At 36.4% G+C, this 22,138-nt stretch overlaps 2 protein-coding genes across 2 annotated transcripts in view; one reads left to right on the top strand and one right to left on the bottom strand.

Moving 5' to 3' along the window:
* Window positions 1-269: 269 nt before the first annotated feature.
* On the bottom strand, window positions 270-17,348 carry LOC139765163 (nudC domain-containing protein 1). Its single transcript, XM_071692409.1, has 10 exons — window positions 17,072-17,348; window positions 15,667-15,815; window positions 15,173-15,379; window positions 13,984-14,200; window positions 11,131-11,343; window positions 10,137-10,295; window positions 9,080-9,237; window positions 7,115-7,276; window positions 3,977-4,139; window positions 270-2,234 (listed from the first exon to the last, which is right to left on the bottom strand). Exons 1-10 carry the CDS (start codon window positions 17,187-17,189, stop codon window positions 1,996-1,998), a joined length of 1,785 nt encoding a protein of 594 aa, XP_071548510.1. The 5' UTR covers window positions 17,190-17,348; the 3' UTR covers window positions 270-1,995.
* Window positions 17,349-18,382: 1,034 nt separating this feature from the next.
* LOC139765164 (uncharacterized) overlaps window positions 18,383-22,138 on the top strand; it is a 37,639-nt gene continuing 33,883 nt past the window's right edge. Inside the window, exon 1 of the mRNA XM_071692413.1 lies at window positions 18,383-18,847. The gene's annotated coding sequence lies outside the window, so the exon portion shown is untranslated. The remainder of the gene's footprint in view (window positions 18,848-22,138) is intronic.

Here is a 22,138-nt window from a genome sequence, read left to right as displayed (position 1 = left end):
TAACCTCTGCCTGTTAGATTACATCATTAGTAAAACGTCACCTTTGGTGAGGCTGTATCAAGTGGAGTACAGTCTCGTCAAAGAACTCACTCCAAAGGAGTTTTTGTTTCACATAAGTCTCCACTAATTCTTGTAAGTTTTGTTCCCCTACTTTCAATTTCTGTATCCATCACACTCCTCCAAAAGCCTTCATCATTCCTTGTAAAATATCTGTTTCCCAACTTGCACTTTATCACCTACTGGTTTAAACAGGTTACAAAAACACAAAAAGCTTTGAAGCATTTATTCACACATGTACAAATATATACAGTGACAAAACAAGAAAATTGCAATCTCAAGTGTTTATTCATACATGTACAAATATATACAGTAATAAAACATTAAAACTGCAATCTTTCATGTGCAGACAGTGGTGAAATAAACAAATGTAAATTCTTCATACAATTAATTACAAGTTGCATCATGATAACAATAAGTGCTTGTACATGTATGTGCTATGTGTATGATATTTACATGTCTAGAAAGGTTAGAGATGCAAAATGTAACAAGTCTGCAGGTGGAAGGGCATGCATGTGCATATGTAATTCTATATAAATACCAATGTGATTATGCATGCACATGCATGAATGCATATACTGTACATACCAGTATATGGGGCCACACTAGCATTCCTTGTCAACATCTGTGTTAATCACAATATATGTGCATGTAAGTAAAAACATGCATATAAGAAATCAGTGCATTTGTGTCTGTTCACTCACCTTCCAGATTTAGAAAAAAAAATCACAGCCTTCAAGTTTTACATGATAGCACTCTCATTCATTGGTGTTCTTGCTTGCCCATACTCTTTAGATTGCTCTTTCAAATCACTGCATCATACATTCTTATATGTTATATTTTCTGACAATCATCTTTTGGAAGTGTGGGTGTCATAGCTGCAGTCTGTAATAAAAATAACTGGTATTCCATGATTTACTCCAAGAGAATTTTGTACCCATGAGATATTGTTGTGACATACTCATCCAAGTGGACCTGAGGGGCTATAGTGTTTTCTGTGGTGTTCTGTCTGTTGGCAGGTCCAGCTTCAGGGGCTTTACTTTAGCTAAACTAGTATATCTTCAGCGTCCTCTTCATCATGATAACTTTTCCTGGCCTTCCATCTCTTTAGCAACATTTATTACAGGTGGTTTGTCACATTTACAAATTCCAAATGATCCTGCTTAGACTGCTAATACATCTTCCTTTCATTATAATTTTCCCTCTGCTTGGTTCCCTGTTTTTTACACACTCTCTGTGTATACTTGTTCCAGAAATCTTTGGTAAAAAAAAATAGTAATAGCCAGCAGATTCTAACTGCCTCACTTACAAGATAGCCAATTCAACACTTATTATTACTTCACAGATCAACTTGCAGAATTCTTTGCAATATTTCGAACACAGCCATTAGGTCAGTAGCGACTAAGGATTTGGAAATGGTCATTAACCAAAATGTGTTAGGAGGGACAATTCTACTTGCGTCACATTCGTGAATGAAAGATACACCTACAGTGTTAGACAACCAAGATAGTTCACCGAGTTTTTCAATAATTCATTTGGATATTTGGAAAGTGACATTAAATAAAGTATGATTCAGTGTTACAATAGAGAAAATTACAGTACCATGGAATGGCACATGATGCATGGAAACTCACAACTTTCATTACTTTTCAATGAAATTTTTTTTAATACTACAATTTGAAGATTATAACAACCAAACTTATAATGTTCCAATTTGGCACAGACACCTATTTTGGAGTACTTTGATATGCCTTTGTTAAAAATATACCTGGAGATTGCACAAGGATGCTTAATCATTCTTACTGAATACAGTGCACTGTATACTTCAACTATAAACCTAAATCTTAAGATTACACATAACTTACTTGTAACATCAATTATATATTGTTCATGAATTACAAATCAATAAACGTTTAAAGCTGAGCAAAGTACAAAGAATTAAGGATTCCGTAAACAATAGGCAAAAATTGCTGAATCTGTTAGTACAAAGAGAACACTAGGTGAAGCATGAAGACCCAGTATTTCAGCATGTGTCTTCAGAGATATCACCATTTGCCTTGCCACGGTATTCATCCTCTTCCCTGATTTTCTGTTCCGTAGTTCTCCACCAAAGGCCTCAGGTTGGAAGAATACATAGATATGACTATTGACATCTGCCACTGCCACATAGGAGATATCTGTATGGATGAAAATCATATAATTTACCTAGGATAGTATCTATTTATCATTCTGAACTCCATGTATGGCTGTGAAACCGAAGAATTTTTGGTCAAGTAAAAAAGAAGTAGTAGAGATGTATAATTTGTGAAGTTAGTTGGAATTGGGAGGATAGACAGACTGGAGATATGTGTAAAAAAAAATAATTATACAATCCTAGGACCCTTTAATGAAATTGTCCTGGAGCTATATCATTCCAGTCTGTGCTACACTCTGTAGCAAGGATAGGATGGACTTCTATGAAGCAAGAAGATCTTTGACAAGATTGTACTCTCATCAAGTGATGATGATACAGCCTTGCTAAATGCAACTCTTCACTTGTGGTCTAACCTCAAGTAGGTGGAATCCAGTTAAACTGTGAAAAAGTCATTAGAAAGGCATATAAATTACAGTCTTTTAGGATCATATGGTCATGTAGAATGTCAATTAGATGTTAGGCTGGTCAAGATAACGTACCACATTATAGCAGAGGGTACATGTAAAGGAGATACACTACAGAAGAGATGAAGGATAGGGCAGATGAAGTGACACACTGAGAAAGCTGATTTAGGCAAAGATTTTTCTGATGATGTTAGAGGGATGATTGGAAATTGGTTACAATGACAGTAAAGCTTTGGTCTCAATTGATGAGTTCACTGAGTATGTGATGTGAAATAGTAAGAAGACCTTTTACATGTGTGGCAGTAAATGTTTCACTTTAATACACTGGACATGATGTTGCTGAGGCTGTACATACAGTATCTGATCTATCTATATCTCTAATGCCTGGTCCTAACTGGAATTCCCTCAAAGGGGTGGCCACAGCAATAGAGTCTCCATAACAAGTGAACTCCATTGCCACTTCTTAACCTTAAATGCCCGACCCTTAACAGGCCACTAGCAGAGGGCAAGTCTAGAGCAGTGTTTGCAAAGGCTTCTACCTAATGTTCCAACAGACTACTTCCACACTTCACTACTAAGCCTAATAACTATGATTTTACTCATATTTATATTACATGATCCATTCCATTTAACATGGAATGGAGTGATAACAAATAAAGAGATGGTGAATATCAGTAAAAAACTGCAGTACTCATGCCAAAGATATTCTGTGAAGCAGATGTACAGAAATGAATGTGGATAATCAAACAGGGATATGAGATTAGAAGGGGAGTAATCAATAAAATAACCAATTAATAAAAAAATATGGGATGGACCAATGCACAAAACAAATCTGGAGAAAATTACTACAAGAATATAAATGGTAGAGGTTTAAGAAAAAATAATGTGGGAGACCAGTCTGATGAAGTGCATGAGACATAAATAATTATACAGACAAGACAAACAGACAGACTGACATTCAGACACACCAACTACATGAAACTTTCACTTCCACAGTAGGTCATGTCCTTCTTTTAAGTATCTCTTATTGCAAAAGGAAATATAATCTTACCACAATCACTTACAAGGCTACTAATAAACTAAAGAAAAAGCCGAGATTACATGTGTCATAAGGATTGTTGAATGGAACCTATCCTAAAGTAAGAAAGAAGAGTGGAAATAATTAAAAAGAATAGTTTGGAAATTGTGAGTGTTGAAGTCAAAGTATGTGTGTGAACTGGTTGTAAAAGTAAAGGAATGTACTTGGATTTTAATACTGTATCGTGAAAGCAGCACTTTGGGAGTTAGTGCTGCGAGAAAAATATATTTAGTCATACTTTACCTGCAGCTGCACAAGTAAATTTTGCCATTGTCTTGGAAGCTTTCACATAGCCAAAAGCATTGTATGTGGCAGTATGAGTAAATTTGTCCTCTCCATTTGGTTGCCATAAAATGCCATCTACATCATGTCGAATACAGAATGCTGGAACAGATGATCCATGAACCTGCAATTGTAAAACTTTATTAAATCAATATCTAATCTTTCAGGTTAGCTGAGATGGCATGGGCAACTGAGGCCCTAATCAAGGCCATCTCATTAATGCTGTATTAATTATTATATATTTTTTTTATTTTGCTTTGTCGCTGTCTCCTGCGTTAGCGCAAGGAAACAGACGAAAGAATGGCCCAACCCACCTACATACACATGTATATATACATGTTATCTGAGACAGCATGGGCAACAGGCCTGAATCAATCAAGGCAATCACATTAATGCCATATATATATATATATATTTTTTTTTTTTTATACTTTGTCGCTGTCTCCCGCGTTTGCGAGGTAGCGCAAGGAAACAGACGAAAGAAATGGCCCAACCCCCCCCCATACACATGTACATACACACGTCCACACACGCAATATACATACCTACACAGCTTTCCATGGTTTACCCCGGACGCTTCACATGCCTTGATTCAATCCACTGACAGCACGTCAACCCCTGTATACCACATCGCTCCAATTCACTCTATTCCTTGCCCTCCTTTCACCCTCCTGCATGTTCAGGCCCCGATCACACAAAATCCTTTTCACTCCATCTTTCCACCTCCAATTTGGTCTCCCTCTTCTCCTCGTTCCCTCCACCTCCGACACATATATCCTCTTGGTCAATCTTTCCTCACTCATTCTCTCCATGTGCCCAAACCATTTCAAAACACCCTCTTCTGCTCTCTCAACCACGCTCTTTTTATTTCCACACATCTCTCTTACCCTTACGCTACTTACTCGATCAAACCACCTCACACCACACATTGTCCTCAAACATCTCATTTCCAGCACATCCATCCTCCTGCGCACAACTCTATCCATATCCCACGCCTCGCAACCATACAACATTGTTGGAACTACTATTCCTTCAAACATACCCATTTTTGCTTTCCGGGATAATGTTCTCGACTTCCACACATTTTTCAAGGCTCCCAAAATTTTCGCCCCCTCCCCCACCCTATGATCCACTTCCGCTTCCATGGTTCCATCCGCTGACAGATCCACTCCCAGATATCTAAAACACTTCACTTCCTCCAGTTTTTCTCCATTCAAACTCACCTCCCAATTGACTTGACCCTCAACCCTACTGTACCTAATAACCTTGCTCTTATTCACATTTACTCTTAACTTTCTTCTTCCACACACTTTACCAAACTCCGTCACCAGCTTCTGCAGTTTCTCACATGAATCCGCCACCAGCGCTGTATCATCAGCAAACAACAACTGACTCACTTCCCAAGCTCTCTCATCCCCAACAGACTTCATACTTGCCCCTCTTTCCAAGACTCTTGCATTTACCTCCCTAACAACCCCATCCATAAACAAATTAAACAACCATGGAGACATCACATATATATACCCTGGGGATAGGGGAGAAAGAATACTTCCCACGTATTCCCTGCGTGTCGTAGAAGGCGACTAAAAGGGGAGGGAGCGGGGGGCTGGAAATCCTCCCCTCTCGTTTTTTTTTTTTAATTTTCCAAAAGAACAGAGAATTGGGCCAGGTGAGGGTATTCCCTCAAGGCCCAGTCCTCTGTTCTTAACGCTACCTCGCTAATGCGGGAAATGGCGAATAGTTTGAAAGAAAGAAAGAAAAAAAAAATATACCCTAGCCTGAGTCAGGTACCCATTTTTATTGAGCAACCCCTAGGGGTGGATGAACAGCTGTGATGACTATGGACTGACTGCTGCAACCAGGATTTGAACATATTGCACTTGACCCAGTGCTGCCTTTGAATGCATCACTGTCAAGAATATCAACCACTATGCCATCTATTTTTTTCTTCCCCATATTCACAATAGTATGTAATCCAAATAAATCCTATAACATATGCCATAGCATAAATACAATATATTATTCAAACCACTTAATCTTTCTATCCATCTATATCTCTGATGCCTATTCCCTCCAGGAACTTCCAACAAAGAGGAGGACACAACTAGAGTCTCCTCTTATCCCTGTCCGTATGTGCCTCCCTCATATACACCATTACACACATTTTTTCTCCTATTTCTCTGCCTCCAAAACTTTTTCACTCTATTTCCCCATGTTTCAGAAGGTCTTCCTCCTCCCATACCAACCACTTTAGTTGTACTAACATACACTACACTCTTCGTCTTGAATTCTTTCCACACGCCCAAACTACCTTGAAGTATTATGTTTTACCCATTCTTTCTATCACTGCACAATTCATTCCCTTTGCATTTCCTACCATATCAAATGTTTTATACACCTACTCATTATTTTCTTCATTCCAACTAGTCATATTACATGCTCTTCTCAAATAACTTATTTCCACAGCCCAGAATTTTGGATTTTCTACCTCTGTAATGTTTTGGCTGCATTGGTCAGGAGTGGGAGGACTATGCTGTCCCTTAATCCTTTCTTCATTTCCATAGTGACACCTCTACCCTTCATTATCCTACGATGGGACCCAAAGACTCTTCTACCCTGTGCTGCTCTCCTCCTTATCTCTCCTTCCAAATCACTAAACCTACATAAAATGGCTCTCAAATACTTAAAATTCTGTAAAGGCAAGAGTGACAATACAGGTATTGCAGATCTATCATGCATGGATATCTATCTTATCTATCTTTTTATCTACATCTCCGATGCACGTTCCCCCCAGGAACTCCCTCAAGGAGGTGGCCACAGCAAAAGTTTCCATAACTGGTGCACAAGTGTTGCTTCTTAGCATTTAGTGTCTCACCTTTAACAAGCCACTGGAAGAGGGTAAATCTAGCACAGTGTTTCCAGAGGCTCATGCCTATTGTTCCTACTTCTTTCTAATGTGTCTACCTAATGTTCCAACCTACTACTACTACCTAAAGCAACAGTCATTAAGTCTTTATATCCCATGAAACACATGGAAATATGGGAGACATAAGAAGATATAACAGACATTCAGTCTTTACATCCAATGAAACATCTTACCAGGGCATTGAACAGGTGCTGTGTCGGGCCAAGCTGCCCTAAATTTGATAGGCAGTGAGTAGAACCATCAAGACGAATCAAAAGGAGGTCCTCACTAGCTTCATCACAAGCTTCCAACTGGCCAGGGTTGTATACAGGTTTCTCAGGATCTGGGTCTGGGTTCTGTTGAAGGTAGGAAAAAACCATAAATCATTCAGGATGTATTACTCTTATAGCTAAAGAAATTCATGTACAAATTTTCTCTTCTATATATCTAACAAATGAAATGAACTTAAAAATCATTTCTCTATTGTAATTGTTGATGTTTAAACTTCAAAGATGCAAGACACTTAATACAATGTGAAACCATACCATCATACAAAGTGATCACCACCTCCTTAACAACCAGTTGCCAAGAGCTTACCCCATTTCAATTTTAATTTACTTGGATCTAAAATTAGCTCATCTATCTGCCACTTTCCCTTAGCAAGTAGAAGTATACCTGGCTGCATGTAACAAACCAGGCAGCACTTCAAATTACAGCTTTACAACAACATCCCAGTAATAAATTTGAATGGGATGGCATACCTTGTTGAATTCCAGGAAAGGGTGTTGCTGAGCTAGCTTCAATCCTTACATGCCTGTTTCATTTATGTCAAAATATCCAAATATTTCCTTTTTATTGGAAGGATGCCTAGTGCAACCCATTCCTAGGGAAGATCATTCCAACCCTTCCAGTGCTTTCATTTCCATTGACTCCAGAAAATATCAGTTATGATAAAACAATTGGTAACAATAATTACATACTGCCTGAGTTTCAAAATGTGGCTAATGAGGGCATAAAAAGAAGCCAGAGTGGAAAACATTGTCAAGAGATACAATTATGTATTCTTTGAGAATACAAATTGGAAAACGGAGTTCCACAACTATGATACAACCATTCAAAAAATTTCCACAAAATCTAAAATGAAAGAGTAAAATTAGTTTCAAACACTAGGGTGGTGAGAGTATCACTGTTCTAAAATTTCAAAACAATCATTCAATGGAAAGTAGTGCGTGGAAATTTATTGTTTACAAACAACATATAACAATGACGATACTGCCACACCATAAGAAGGCCACAAAGTTTTGTGTCTGCATAAAAACTGGACTGGAGTACTCATGTGCAGACCAATACATAAAATATCATCATACAATGTATATGGTTTAATGGGCTTGAATGTGTCATTTGTTAATAACCCCATAATGCAAGACATATCCTCAACTTGACTATATCAAAAAGAGTATATAATTGGCAGTTTTATGAAAGGCATAAGTACTTCTTTCAGCAAAAAAACAATTCCTCTAATTTTGACCTTCCTCCTACTGATGAGTGAATCCTCTAACTTATCTATATTAGAAGAATTTCACTGTAAATATGGAGGCATTAGAAATGTCATGAAAATATAAAGTATTATATAAGCATGTGACATACTCTTTAATCTTCTACATGTTAATCTTAAACAGAAATTCATAACTTGAACTTTATAAAAAGACACACCATCAATGTGTTATGGTTGCACCCACAGAAATTCTATAAAGAAAGCTTTTGTATGAATAGGGTGATTAAAGGACTTATGGATAGAAAAGGTGATTATTAAACTGATACTATCAAAAATATATGCCAATAAGACATATAGATACAATTCTATAAAGTGGTGTTGCGAGAATCTGCCTGCATTGCATACATAACAAATGAAAATGGAGCAATCTCATTAAGGAACTTTTCTCTCCAAAGGAGACAATGATATTCCTGCTACTGATTGCGTTGCACCCTTAAAACTGCAGGAGCCCTGTAAAAAGGGTCCTAAGGTTAAGTAACTCAAAAATAAGAAAGTCTATACAGTTCTTACGAAGAATGTTTTCTAGTTTAAATGTAACAGTATATTGTTCAATAAATAATCACATAAAATCATTACTGTACATCTTTTATCCTTACCAACATACCCAGTTTTCTGAAGTGAGATGAGCAAGTCTCTGGTTGACTTCTTCAACCATTTCAGGATCAAGCACCTCCTCTCCACATGCATCACCAGATTCAAACAGTCCTTGCCAGTTTACTCCCTGAGAGGCTTTAGGCAGGGTCATCTCAAGTTTACTATCACCTAAATAAAAAAACATGAGTCTTTATCACCCAGGGTGACCAGGAGTGTTATTCCTACTAACTTTAATATCAAAGAAAAATAGAAAATTTTGTAAACAATATCCCAGAAAATTGCAACAGACCTGAGATTTAGGTGGTATGCATGCAAATACTTATGAAAAAAGTTATGTGGATTCAGGAGGCTGAATGGAAAGTGATAGGAGTAAATGATGAATGGAACAGAGAGGAAGCTGGAGACATTTAAAAGAAATGTAATATATACTAGTTTACAAAGTTAGGTGTGTGCAAGGCAAAATTATGGGGTAGGGGAACATTTAACCTAAACGAAGAGAAGGGAATCACATCAGGTTTGTTTTGACAGATTAGATGGATATGCAAACAATAGTAAGGGAATACTTATCTAATATTGATGTCATTGAAATATACATGACTGAAAATAAGCTCTAGCTTAACAGTTATGAAATCTAAATAGAAGGAGCAATTGGTGAACAAGGGTCCCAGGTGATAATAGCAGCAGTGAATGAATATGTGGAATTTTTGTATCAGTAAACATATTTTCAACAAAAAGATGTCATTAAATACTCGTTATCAACAAAGAAAAAAATTTGACCAGAACATGACTGATATATTTCTGGTAAGAAAGAATACAACAGATACTGTGCATGACATGCCGTCAATGAGAAAGCTAGAATGGGACTTGTAACACCATAAGATAGTAATATGCAGAGATGGTTTTTGTATTAGATGGTATGAGACTATAAATGTAAAATGAAAACCAAGAAGGACAGAAGAGAGTAGATAAATAATGAAAGAGCAAATTTTAACCTTCAGAAGTTAAATGCCCAATTCATAGAAAAACCTTGAATAACCATGGTGAAATCAAAGATGATGCATCCTTACTAAGTATCCAGGTAGATGTATCAGCATGCACTGGGTGCTTGAGGAGTCCTTGGAGGATCTCAATGTCTTGAACATGAACACTAAGTTCTTGTGGAGTAATTTTCACCCGTATATCCTTCTTAGCTGCTGAACCAATATTAATCCACACAGTCACATCCTCTGTTAAAAAAACAACAGTAATTAATTAACTTCTCCAGCACTATTTCTCATGTAAATGTTTCAAAGCAAACGGCTGCTCCACACATCCTCTAACACTCTTGAAGCTACGCTACTCCTTCCCAATTAGATGCTTCGTGCATGCAACCACCCTCCCAATTACCAAATTCCCTTACGATTGCAAAGTGTACTCAACAGAGTTAGACCTGTGTAGTTTATATAGATATTTTTTGTCCTCCTAGCCCTTACACAAAAGTAATAATAAGTATGCATTTTGTTAATCTTCAAGTACCTCACTTTTGGCCACACAAATGTTGAACAATATGACTCCACACAACAGCAATGTCATCCCCTTTATTGAGAAACTCAACCAGAATACCAATCAGTATTGAGTTCAGATTATCCCACCAGTCAAATTCTGCTAAGAAAATGACTCAAAATACCTATGAAAGTATTCTGTGCTGATCTGAATATCATGCAAGTAAAACAAATTATTTTAGCTGTAAAAGTAGACAAAAACTAAAGTGAAAAGATCTAAAGTTAAATCATTAAGTCTGATAATCAGGACATAAAGTGGGAAAAGCAGAAATACAAAAACAAGACAAATATTAATTTACTCACAAATATTACAGGCAACCAACAAGTCTCAATTATAAGTCAGATTAGACTTCTGTACTGAAAAATTAGTTTTAAAGTTGAAGCTCAGTTACAAGGAAAATGAGAATCACAGTGAAATATCTTTTATGATTAACTAAGGTTAAACAATCATTGTCGAGTATACTGCAAAGGGGGGAAAACCTACCTTCAAATTACATAGTATATACTGCATTTTACATACCATCATTCTGCATATAAGTAAACTTTGGTGCAACTTCTTTTTTTTCATGTGTCTCAAGTTTTGTTTTTTTGATAGGTTCCAATGAATCAGCAATAAATGAGTAGTTTTTATGGCACAAGATTAGCAATCCTGAAGCCATTTCATCCAGAGAACAATACTCCAAGGTCCCCTCTCCAGCAATAGTTCTAATGCGGCTTATGTCCCAGGTCGCTCCTGAAAGTTTAAACAAAAGTCCTAAGTAAACTTAAGGTGACAACAATTAGACTCATGAAGATAAAACAATTTATACAAATAGCTAAATAAAACAAAGAGTAAAACATGCATTAGAAATATATAGTTTCTTTTTCTTGCCTGCTTATTCTTGCATCAGAGAAATAGCACCATAAGCAAATGAGTGAGCCTTTTAGGAAAAATCCTTGCTTAGTTCCTTCTCTTGTTCCTACTCTCAGAAAGGTAGTACAAGAAAAGAGGGATTCTAGCCCCCTGCTCCATGCCTCAGTCACTTTGTAATTTTTTTTTTTCATATTTGATTGCTGTTTCCCACATCAGCAAGGTAGAAACAGGAACACAAGAAGAGAAAAAGGGCTGCATTTGCCCACATCCATTCTCTAGTTCTCAAGTGCAATGCACCAAACCACAAACCCCTATCCACTACCAGGCACCACAGACCTTTCCCTGGTTTCCCCAACCACTTCACACATCCTAGTTCAGTCAATTGATAGCATGGTGACCTCTTTCTATGACACACAGGAGATGTGGGTGGTAGTCTCTCTTCCCTATCCCCACGGAAAAATATTCTATATACATTACCTTCCTGCTACAGGACACCCTTCCATGTGGCACCCACAGTATCCAGAAATCCAATCATATCCATCAGGTGGGACCACAGGTCAGTTACTGCTGTGATGTTGTGTGCCTTTGTAAGGTGAGCAAAATGACATTTACCAAGCAAGTGTTCAGTGCCTTCAACATAAAAACTGCAATGTGGGCATGAGGGTCCTGTGATACAGTGAATCAGTGTTACGGTAAAAAGATGGGTAAGATGGGTAGCATCCCAAGAAAAAGTAATTCGTAAATGTACTTGGAATATAGTTTCTGACAGGTGCAAGTCCAGTTGAGTGGTGTTTACAATTGGGTATGTACAGCACCCACATCCTCTAGGTACTCTCCATTCAATGTTCAACAATCCTTTCTCATCCCCAGCTACACCTCATTACCTTACTTTTATTCTATGCACACCCTCTCCCAAGCTCTGCCATCAGAATTTGGAATTTCCTTTTAGAATCTGCCACCAAAGCTGTGTCACCTAAAAACAACCACTGACTCGCCTCCCTGACAGCATACTATACATTGTAGACAAGCCCCTTACTGGAAGGCCCTTGCATTCAACTCCTACACCATTCCATCCATAACAGTTATATCAAATATTCATGATGCTGACCCATCTTCAATGAGAACCACACCCTCATTCCTCCCTACTCACATACATTTTACCCTGCCGGTGAAAACTCTACATTTAGTAACATTCTATTTGCCCTGTGCAACTGAAGCACCTCCCAGAAGGCTTCCTTGACAACCTTAATATACATTCTCTCTTAGTATTTCTCAATCCAAAATTTCAAAGCACAGGCCTGTTACACTGTGTCTCCATTATTATATATTCCTGTGCATGCATGCTTCCAATCAGTACTCTCCCATTACAGATTGACTCCTTTGAAATTCAAACATTCACTTTTGTCCCCTTTCCCTTTATTTAAGGGCACTATACATGCATTCTGCTAGTCCTCAAGCATTTCACCTTGGGCCACAGAAATATTACAGAATAATGTCTAACTAACCAATCAACATCACTCTCACTCCCTTTCTACTACAATCCAATCCACTCCTCCCACACTTTATCTTGCACAAAGCCTTCTGTACCTCTATTTCCCAGGACTCTCATTAAACTTGCTACCTTACCCCAAGCACACCACACCCACACATGTTTCCCAGTCAGTCACCAATCCTTTTTAAGCAATCAACCCACCAAGCTGTTTGCCATTCCATTTGCATTGGATACCCCATGCTCCTCAGTTATACCCTTAACTGCCACATCACGCACTCTTGCATGTGGATCCCCAAGCACTTAGATTCAACCACCTGCATAGATACTGTCAAAGTACTCAGTCTGATCCTCCTAAAAAGCAGCCCTTTCTTCTTCACCTCCTTAGTGCCAAGTGAATGAATACTTACAATCACCCATTTCTTGTAGTCTATATTCATTCTAACCCTCAGGTATTACTGGACCTAGATCACCTACAGAGTTACCTCCCCCTTAGCATTTTCTTTGCTAAATATACAAGATCAGGCTCAGCTTATGGAAGGTTTACTGTTTTGCTTATACAGTACTGCTCAACTAAGAGCATACAAAAAATATCAAATTCTGAATACTTCACCATTACTAAATGCCAAACAGTCAATTAATGATGGTCAAAATAAAATTTTTTTAAAGGGCTACATTCATTATATGATGAGGAATATTGATCACAAAAATTGCATTGTACATGGCTTAAAATACAAGACAAAGATTATCTGACAAAGATGACCCATTATGGAGCAGGTATGAACATGTGATAGTGTTAAATTTTCAAAGGGACAATCTGATGTTAATAAAATCCTAATTACCTAAGAAAATTCTTAAAGCATACTACTTACATTTCATCACTGAAATGTATAAGAAAAATTAACATTATCACCAGTTACACTCAAAATCACAATACAAGATTATCAACATGTTAATCTAAAAACATATTAACTATATCTGTTTTCTCACATGTATATAAGTTAAATAATAAACGGTATAATGTAACTAACCATTATATGTAATGGTAAGCCAGTGGATGAGATGCACTGCTGAAGCCTTTGTTTTCTCAAGTTTTTCGTCTGTAATGACGTACTCAGAATTGCTGATTAAGCTTTGTGGTGTTGTAACAGACACAAGGAGACAGTGAATGTATCGCTGATGATCAGTGCCTTCCTTCAAGCAGGTGTGGGCTATCACACCTTTCTCTGTACTGCTCTCAAAGCTTACCTGAAGAGAAATTCTGCATCATATATCAAAATGCTAGTGGCCTCATCCGTTACAAATTACAGATGCTGGTATATCAGAGACAAAGCACTATCTCTGTACAAAAGGTATATGTCAAACAGAAAGTGTGTTAAGTCAGTGTGGTATAATTTGGATGAGGAATAAGAAGCACTTCCTCATTAAACTCTTGACCATAAGCAGAATCTGCATTTCTATGCAGATAATCACAAAAGAGTCAATTTAAGAGTTCTAAGCTGATACTTGAATAAAACTTATTCAGAAAGTACAACTCAGTAAAGGACAGCAAAGTTAAAAACCCATGAAAGTTGCTTCTTATTGAATTTTGAAACTGTGAGTAAGAAAGGACTGGCTAACGTTGCCAACATTGAGAATTAGCAGCAAATAAACAGAAAGGAATGAAAATCTTGTGAATGTGAGAGATAAAGAGAAAGGAAAGCTCTCTAAATGAGTCATGCCCACTGATGGAAATCATTTATGCATTCTTTCAGGATATGATTGCTGTCATTCACAAAAGATAGGTTTACAGATGTTTAGCTGAGACAAGACTGATATAATTTCTATTCTTGTAAGAATCTTTCTTTAGTACTGGGAAAACTTCACAATTGAAAGAATATTTCCTTAAAGGTGGTCTCTGCATCTGAAAAAATTTTCTTAAATAAAACCTACAATTGGGGTTGCTTCATGACCCCTTGTATGTTCTTCAATGATGAGGTTCTCCCATACTCTGTAACACCTTCATTTGTCATACAAACAAGTAGAAATGATTGTGAACATGACCCGAAATCCATCAATAGAAAACATTTCTCTCAAGAAAGTGCTTTCATAAATTATATAGTAACAATTTATTAACATTTTTGACAAGAAATATCAAGACCATCTTTTGTAACGGGAGAAAATAATTTACCAAAAACTGCTGTAATTAAAGCTCATTACAGTATCAGAAGAATTTCTTACAAGCCAGCTTTGAGTTGTTGTTCGATCACCAGTCTCCAAAATGTGTAGACTTCCTTGACCATTGGTTACCACTGCCAAATCAGCAGAAGGAAAGTGTACACTTGCATAGTACTGTCCACTGCTGACTCCATCCTCTTCGCTCCCATCTTCAGAGCTTCTGGACAAATCTGCTTGCCAGACTACTTCTCCTGCATTTAATTTTGAATCCTAATAAGTAAAAATATCATTAATCAAAGACTACAAATAAGGAGCTGAGCAAGTTAAAAAGCCCAAATATTGTGCCTGCACCGACAAGAATCTTACAAGTATAAAACAACCAAACTACTCTCGTAATTTACCTTGTGATGGTTTCAGTGGTCACACTCCATACCATTTAAAACTGGAGGAAGACAAGAAATTCTAACCATTCATGACATGTCATCAACATTTAAACAATCAACATCATGAGGTGCAAACCTTTTAAAGGGACTTCAGAATACTGTTACTGTACCTACCTCTGAATAATTGCATTTCACAAGGTGTCCCCTATTATTGAAGTAATATACAAACAGTGGGTGAAATGGATCTCCAAAGAAGTGATTATGGAGAGCCTCCAGCCTTGTGCGGAGGTAGCAGTTTGAGTAATTCTTCTTCTTCTCCACACCTGAAGGTATAAATCAGACTACAACTTAGAAAAGCTTTCAGACTAAAAGTTGCTGAGTAGTTAACAATGGTTGACACCAAGGACAAACCTAGAATAATGCTCAATATTGATTAGTGAAATTCATTCTTATGTACAGGAAAGTCTAATGAGTCAGTGTAAGTAGAGATGGGTGCATGCTTAAAATAAATCAATAAATCAATCATAATCTTATGTCTAATCAGATCTTCCTTTTTCTGGCAGCGCAAAAAGTTAAAATAAAATTCAAGAAACAAACTGGAGTATAAAGTTTTGCAGCTATAATAAAATCTTTTAGCAACAACACTCATGTTCCCAAAGCATTTTACTGTGATGAACAATATATATGATAAATCTCTGTGATTTGTGGACAACACTATAATCTTGCCTCATTTTACTCTGAGCACGGTACACTACTATTGCAAAATGAAAATTAAATTCCTTTGTGCTTATGGTCATGCCATTAAACTTCCCAAAGTAAAGTTTTATTATACTTTGCCTATGTGATTAAAATTGGAGGAGAATGAATTGGAGCATTAACTCTGGTGTATATATATATATATATATATATATATATATATATATATATATATACTATCATTTTGGCCACTAGGTGAAGTTTCCATTGGTTCTTTGATATTTTACAAGTGTATTTGCTTACTTCTACATTAAGCCCACATCAACCCTAATAAACATAAGCTTCACTATTACTGTCTTACCTAATTTGTTTAGTACCATATATTGCTCACAATTATTCTCTAATTACTAAACTAGCACTGCAGCACAAAATCAGTGTGTATTAGCAGTTGACTGCTTAACTGACTTTATCTTTTAAAATATGCATCATAATTTCACCATACTATTTCCAGTGTTATCCTCATAATACATTAAAGGTACAGAATAATAGTAAGAGTACAATAACAGAGCTGAATAGGATAAAAAATAAAATTTCATAACGAAAAATGCATAAAGATAAACTCTGTTACTAATACAATGTAGAATTAAAATTTAATTACATAAATATCAAGATCATTAGTATCTGACTTATTCCTTAGAAACGACTTTGTTTCTTAAAAGCATCCTTAGTCTACCATTCTTTGAATAGTGGAAGATCACTCCACTAATGTAGAGCTGTGGAATAACATTATACTCTCCTTGCTAAAATAAATTTGGTCTCATACGAAGGACACAGGAGTAGAGAACACGTATGTCTGAATATTGCCTTTTATGTCAGGACTAACCTTCCTGTAAATTTTTGGTGTAAACTGTTACATCAGCATCCAAAGACAGCTTGTACCCATCGAAGTTGGGATTCAGTAGTTTGTGATCAGGCTTCAGTGACACAGTCGTCGTCGTCATTATGAACAGTATATTTTTCTTCCTTTTACGCAAAACTTACAAAGCTATACCTGACTGGCATCTCGACTTTTTAAGCTGTCAGTTAGTAAGACAACGGGCATCAATGCCACTGTCAAGCCAATGCGGTTGTTGTCAAGCCAGCGAGCAAGTGAGGTCTTACGGGTAGCCAGCGACCACACCAATTTGGGTTCACCAGACAGACAAATGTAAACGCGCAGAATTTCTTCAGCGAACACCTTTATGTTTTCTCTTTTATAGACGGAATAGTAATTTTTCCATGGACTATATCTTTTCCCGGCTGTTAGCGAGTCATGTATTGGCTATCTAGAGAAGTGTTATCTTAAACACTACAATCAGGAGGAGGGGATTTGAAATTAGAAAAGTATTGTTTACGATTGAAATTATGGCAAGTGGTTATGTTGCCGACAGATATATCGGCAAAAATTGGTTAAATGCAATTATGCCAACAAGTATTACTGGACATATCAATATCTTCGCTAAATATTTTCGAACTACCGTCCGCCTTTGGGTTAAGTTAATTACTGAGGTAGGCTATGATCATGGTGATTTATGGAATTTGCTAAAGTTTTTTTTATTATCTCAATGAACACTTTCCCTGCACTTCGGGATATTAGTAATAATGGAAAAATCGTTTAAGACTTTATGAAAGCAGTAAGTAACCGGCAGGAAGGAGGTAAACGATATGTATAATATTGTTTGACGTCACAGCCGTGTTCATGTATATCTGTAAAATAGGAAATGCCAATTACATAATTTCTCCTTGGCTACTTCTCCCATTTTCGAACAAAAGGTTGAAAACATGAAAATGCAAGCTTTAATATCATATATCTGAGTAATGTTCGTAATTTTGCTTTGTCCTACGCCAGATATCTGTTGTGGTTGTCATTAACCATTCATTTACATTATCTCCAACGCCACTTCGTTTTTGCAGAGTTTTTAGGGGGCAGAGGAAATTCTCATGTTTCACACGACAACACTTCATGAAAAAAGTGAAAATAATGAGATGAATATTATGGGACAAAATCTTAAACTAATTCTATCTAACAAAGTCTTAAGATGATTATGGAAAAAATCTCGATACCATTTTACGGGAAAATTATCACCTCGTTTTCATTATTATTGCCATTAATATCAAAAGCGTTTAGAATTAAGAATCAATACATTTATTTTGTAGAGAGAAGCTACAATCTCAATTCTGTTTCTAGTGACATAAAACCTTGGCAAACATTCAGTCACCATCTTGGTTCAAAATTAGATAATAATTCATCGATCTTCCTTAAACAATACTACAGATGTAAGGATCAAAGCATATCCCGGGACAAGGATTTTTAAGACTATATTTTCAGTGCATTATACCCTAAGGATCGGGAGCTGAAAAATATATACCTGTACCCTGGGTGTGTTCGCTAGCCCAGTGGTGAACCGAAGTGGAACAGGAGAGAAAGGAAATGAGAGCCAAGTTAATACCTAAAACTTTTAAAGCCGACTTCACATTTTCAAGAGAAGAAACCCTTTAGTCAGGGAACACCGGGAAGTAGTCGAACAGAGGCTCAACTCATTAGGTGGTATAAATTATGAAGCAAATCCCGTGGCCAATAAAACAATGTAGAGAGAGACAGCATTCTTAATTAGATAGTGTAAGTATTACTAAACTGGAATAGATAATATAAGTAATGTTTCTGGCAGTGGATATCCTTCAGTGTACTGTACACGGAACTGCACGGGAAAGAATAATAACCTTGGCCAGGACATTCCTAAACAATTGTGACTGTTATTTAACGATCTAACCACATAACCAACCAACGTGAACTAATCATGCCTAGATTGGCCTAATACGACCTAGCTCAGTCATACCATATATAGGATAACCTAATGTTGCCAAATCTAACCTAGCCCAACTAAATCAAGCCAATGTGACCTTATCTAACACAAGATGATACAACCTATCCCAACCTCAAATTACCTTTATTTAACCTAACATAATCCAGTCTAACATATATTATTCTAGCCTGTCATCACATAACCTAACATGGCTAAGTTTCCTCTGTGAACATTATGCTGTAAGAGAACCACAAAAGATGTGAAACTCCTAAATATATTTAATTGTATATCAAAAGGTCCATCAGATCAATAGGTACAAGTTTCCATGAAAGTTCAGTTTTGCTCCGTATTAATACAATATTGAGTTGAAATTTATACTTCACAACTGTTACTGTAATCTTTTAAATACTACATGACCACTATTGACCAAAAACACTAAGTATGTAAAGCTAATAAAAAAGGGATGTTTGTTTCATATAGGTATGTGGATTAGGATAGCCAGAGGGGAGAGAGAGAGAGAGAGAGAGAGAGAGAGAGAGAGAGAGAGAGAGAGAGAGGATGTGTATGAACGAGGCGGTTGCTTGTTGTATTTGATTCTTTGTTGCTGATATGGGAGAAGCAATTGTGTATGAAAAAATGAAAAAGATTTTCCAGTACTACCTTAAAAAGGGATGTTTGTTTCATATAGGTATGTGGATTAGGATAGCCAGAGGGGAGAGAGAGAGAGAGAGAGAGAGAGAGAGAGAGAGAGAGAGAGAGAGAGAGAGAGAGGATGTGTATGAACGAGGCGGTTGCTTGTTGTATTTGATTCTTTGTTGCTGATATGGGAGAAGCAATTGTGTATGAAAAAATGAAAAAGATTTTCCAGTACTACCTTAAAAAGGATGGAACTGGAAAACCTTAATACGTAAATGTGCGACTTTTCCTTTAGTTTGTGTTCTGTACTTTTTATAAACCAAGTTTTCATTGAGTGTGAAAAATGTAAAAGTCAAGTTCTGTCTAAATTCTAATTCCACTATTCACAACTGTGTTAATGAATCATTTACCATCAGTTTAGTTGTTTGTCTAACGTTAACCTTATACTAAACTTATACTTTACAGATGCCTTGATTTTTCTGTCATCAGAGGAGTTGAACACTGATGTTCCATGGAAGATACATTTTGAAATGGATACTTTGTGTTTGGGAAAGATGATAGATATATTTCATATTAATACATGTGATGCATTCATGTGATTTACAGTATTCAATATGAATAACAGAATGCAGTAGTATTAGAGTGTACAATAATCAACATTCATACAAACAAGTTGATTTTGATGCATCACTAACTGAGCCACAAGTGAATTAAAAATAGTGGTGAAGTTTGTTAGTTTCTTGTTGCGAAAGATACCATTGATTGTGATGAAATTCAGAACTAAAGAAAATCATTCTGGACAAAAGCAAAATGGTCCACGTTTGTTTGAATGTGATTATTGTAAGAAATCATTTGGTCGGAGGTACCATCTTCAGTACCACATTTTTACACACACTGGAGAAAGACCTTTCCAGTGTGATCTATGTGATAAAAAGTATAATTCATATAACAACTTAAAACAACATATGAAGTTGCATGGGAAAGTAAAGTGTTATGAATGCAAAAAATGTGATCAGAGTTTTCAGTCTCTAAAAGAACTGGTAAAACATGAGAATAAACACAGTGATATTTATTATCACTGCAAGAATTGTGTGAAGACCTTCTCAACTAGAACTTTATATCTCAGACATGGGTGTCCATTCGAATGTGAAAATTGTGGTAAAACATTCAAACATTATATGGCTCTTATATCTCACAAAGGAAAGGAACACATGACTGTTAATACAAGTAAAAAATTTCACATAGACAGGAATGATGGTGCTACTAATAGTTTGAATGAAGTTTTAGAGGATAGCAATGAACAACTAGAAGTATTCAGGGGTAATAAACCGCATGTGTGTAGACTGTGTGGTAAGGAATTTAATAATGAAATTTCCCTTATTTTTCATGTAAGAATACATGGAGATGGTGACCCTTGTGAATGTATGGTTTGTGGATTAACATTTCCTTCAGAAACTATTCGTACTTACCATCACATGAGTGTGCATACAGGTGGCATTGATTGGCAAAATATTGAAAGTGGCAGAAAAATCTTCAAGCAAGTTTACCATGAACTTGACAGAAATTATTAGTTTTCATAAAAGTCAGTAATCCTGCCCATTCATTTCCCTTCAATCATGAGAAATTTAAAGATGGATTATGGTGTTGCCTTTTATTTTCTCACTGTATGATGTAGGCATGGTAAAATCGGTAATTTGCGACCTACTTTAGTGTCTTGACCTAAGAGTAGAATTATGGAAATATGAGCATTACTGTCTTTGAATTAAACAAAGAATTTTGACAAAGTATTATGAACAAGGAACCTAGCAGTATCACATGGCATCCTGATTATTTTCAGAATTTGAGTGATGAATATCAGACAACTCAGTAAATTTGACCAAATGAAGCTTGGGGAACCATGTTAAGCGTTAAACATCGTTTCCTTTGGAAAAATATATGCTAAGGGTTTTCTTGGATGTGTCGTTGATTTCAACATTGTGCTTTTGAGTAGAATGACTATCAGATTGTACTGATGATGTTGCTAAAATTTGCAAATGTTTGAAAAGATACCGCATTATTATACTGTTCTTCTATTTGATTTCTGATTGACTAGCTTATGTACCTTTTAAACACTCACACATACATATGACTGAAGCAGGATGATCCACATGGAATTGTTGCTGTGCAAGGCATACCTTGTCTTAAGGAAGGCATTTATCCCACATCCTAGCTCCACTCATTTACTGTAGGTTTACTTTCTTTGGCTTTATTTTGGAGCCTCATTTTAAGTCTTGTCACTCATTAATTCACTGAAAGCAATCTTGCAGTTATCAAATTTGTATAAAATTTGTTCATTAATGTTACACTCAGTATTACCTACATGGATTACTTTTGTAAAGACTCGATTTTTTGACACCAGGCATATAATTCTTGAAAGATATATGATTAATGAAAAATTTGTCATTTGAATTTACTTTAGTATTTCATACCTT

The sequence above is a fragment of the Panulirus ornatus genome, chromosome 53 (genome assembly GCF_036320965.1).
Source record: "Panulirus ornatus isolate Po-2019 chromosome 53, ASM3632096v1, whole genome shotgun sequence".
Lineage (NCBI taxonomy): Eukaryota > Metazoa > Arthropoda > Malacostraca > Decapoda > Palinuridae > Panulirus > Panulirus ornatus.
Note: the sequence above shows the minus strand (reverse complement) of the source record. Positions and strands in the feature narration are given on the sequence as shown.

What these genes read in the sequence shown, in the direction of transcription:
- LOC139765163 (XM_071692409.1), bottom strand. Translation starts at nt 17,189, where the DNA reads ATGACGACGACGACTGTGTCACTGAAGCCTGATCACAAACTACTGAAT. An exon ending in TACTTATATGCAGAATGATG is followed by an intron (nt 10,296 to 11,130) that starts GTATGTAAAATG and finishes TTTTTTTAACAG; the next exon opens with AGGATGTGACTGTGTGGATT. An exon ending in AGCACCTGTTCAATGCCCTG is followed by an intron (nt 4,140 to 7,114) that starts GTAAGATGTTTC and finishes TTACAATTGCAG; the next exon opens with GTTCATGGATCATCTGTTCC.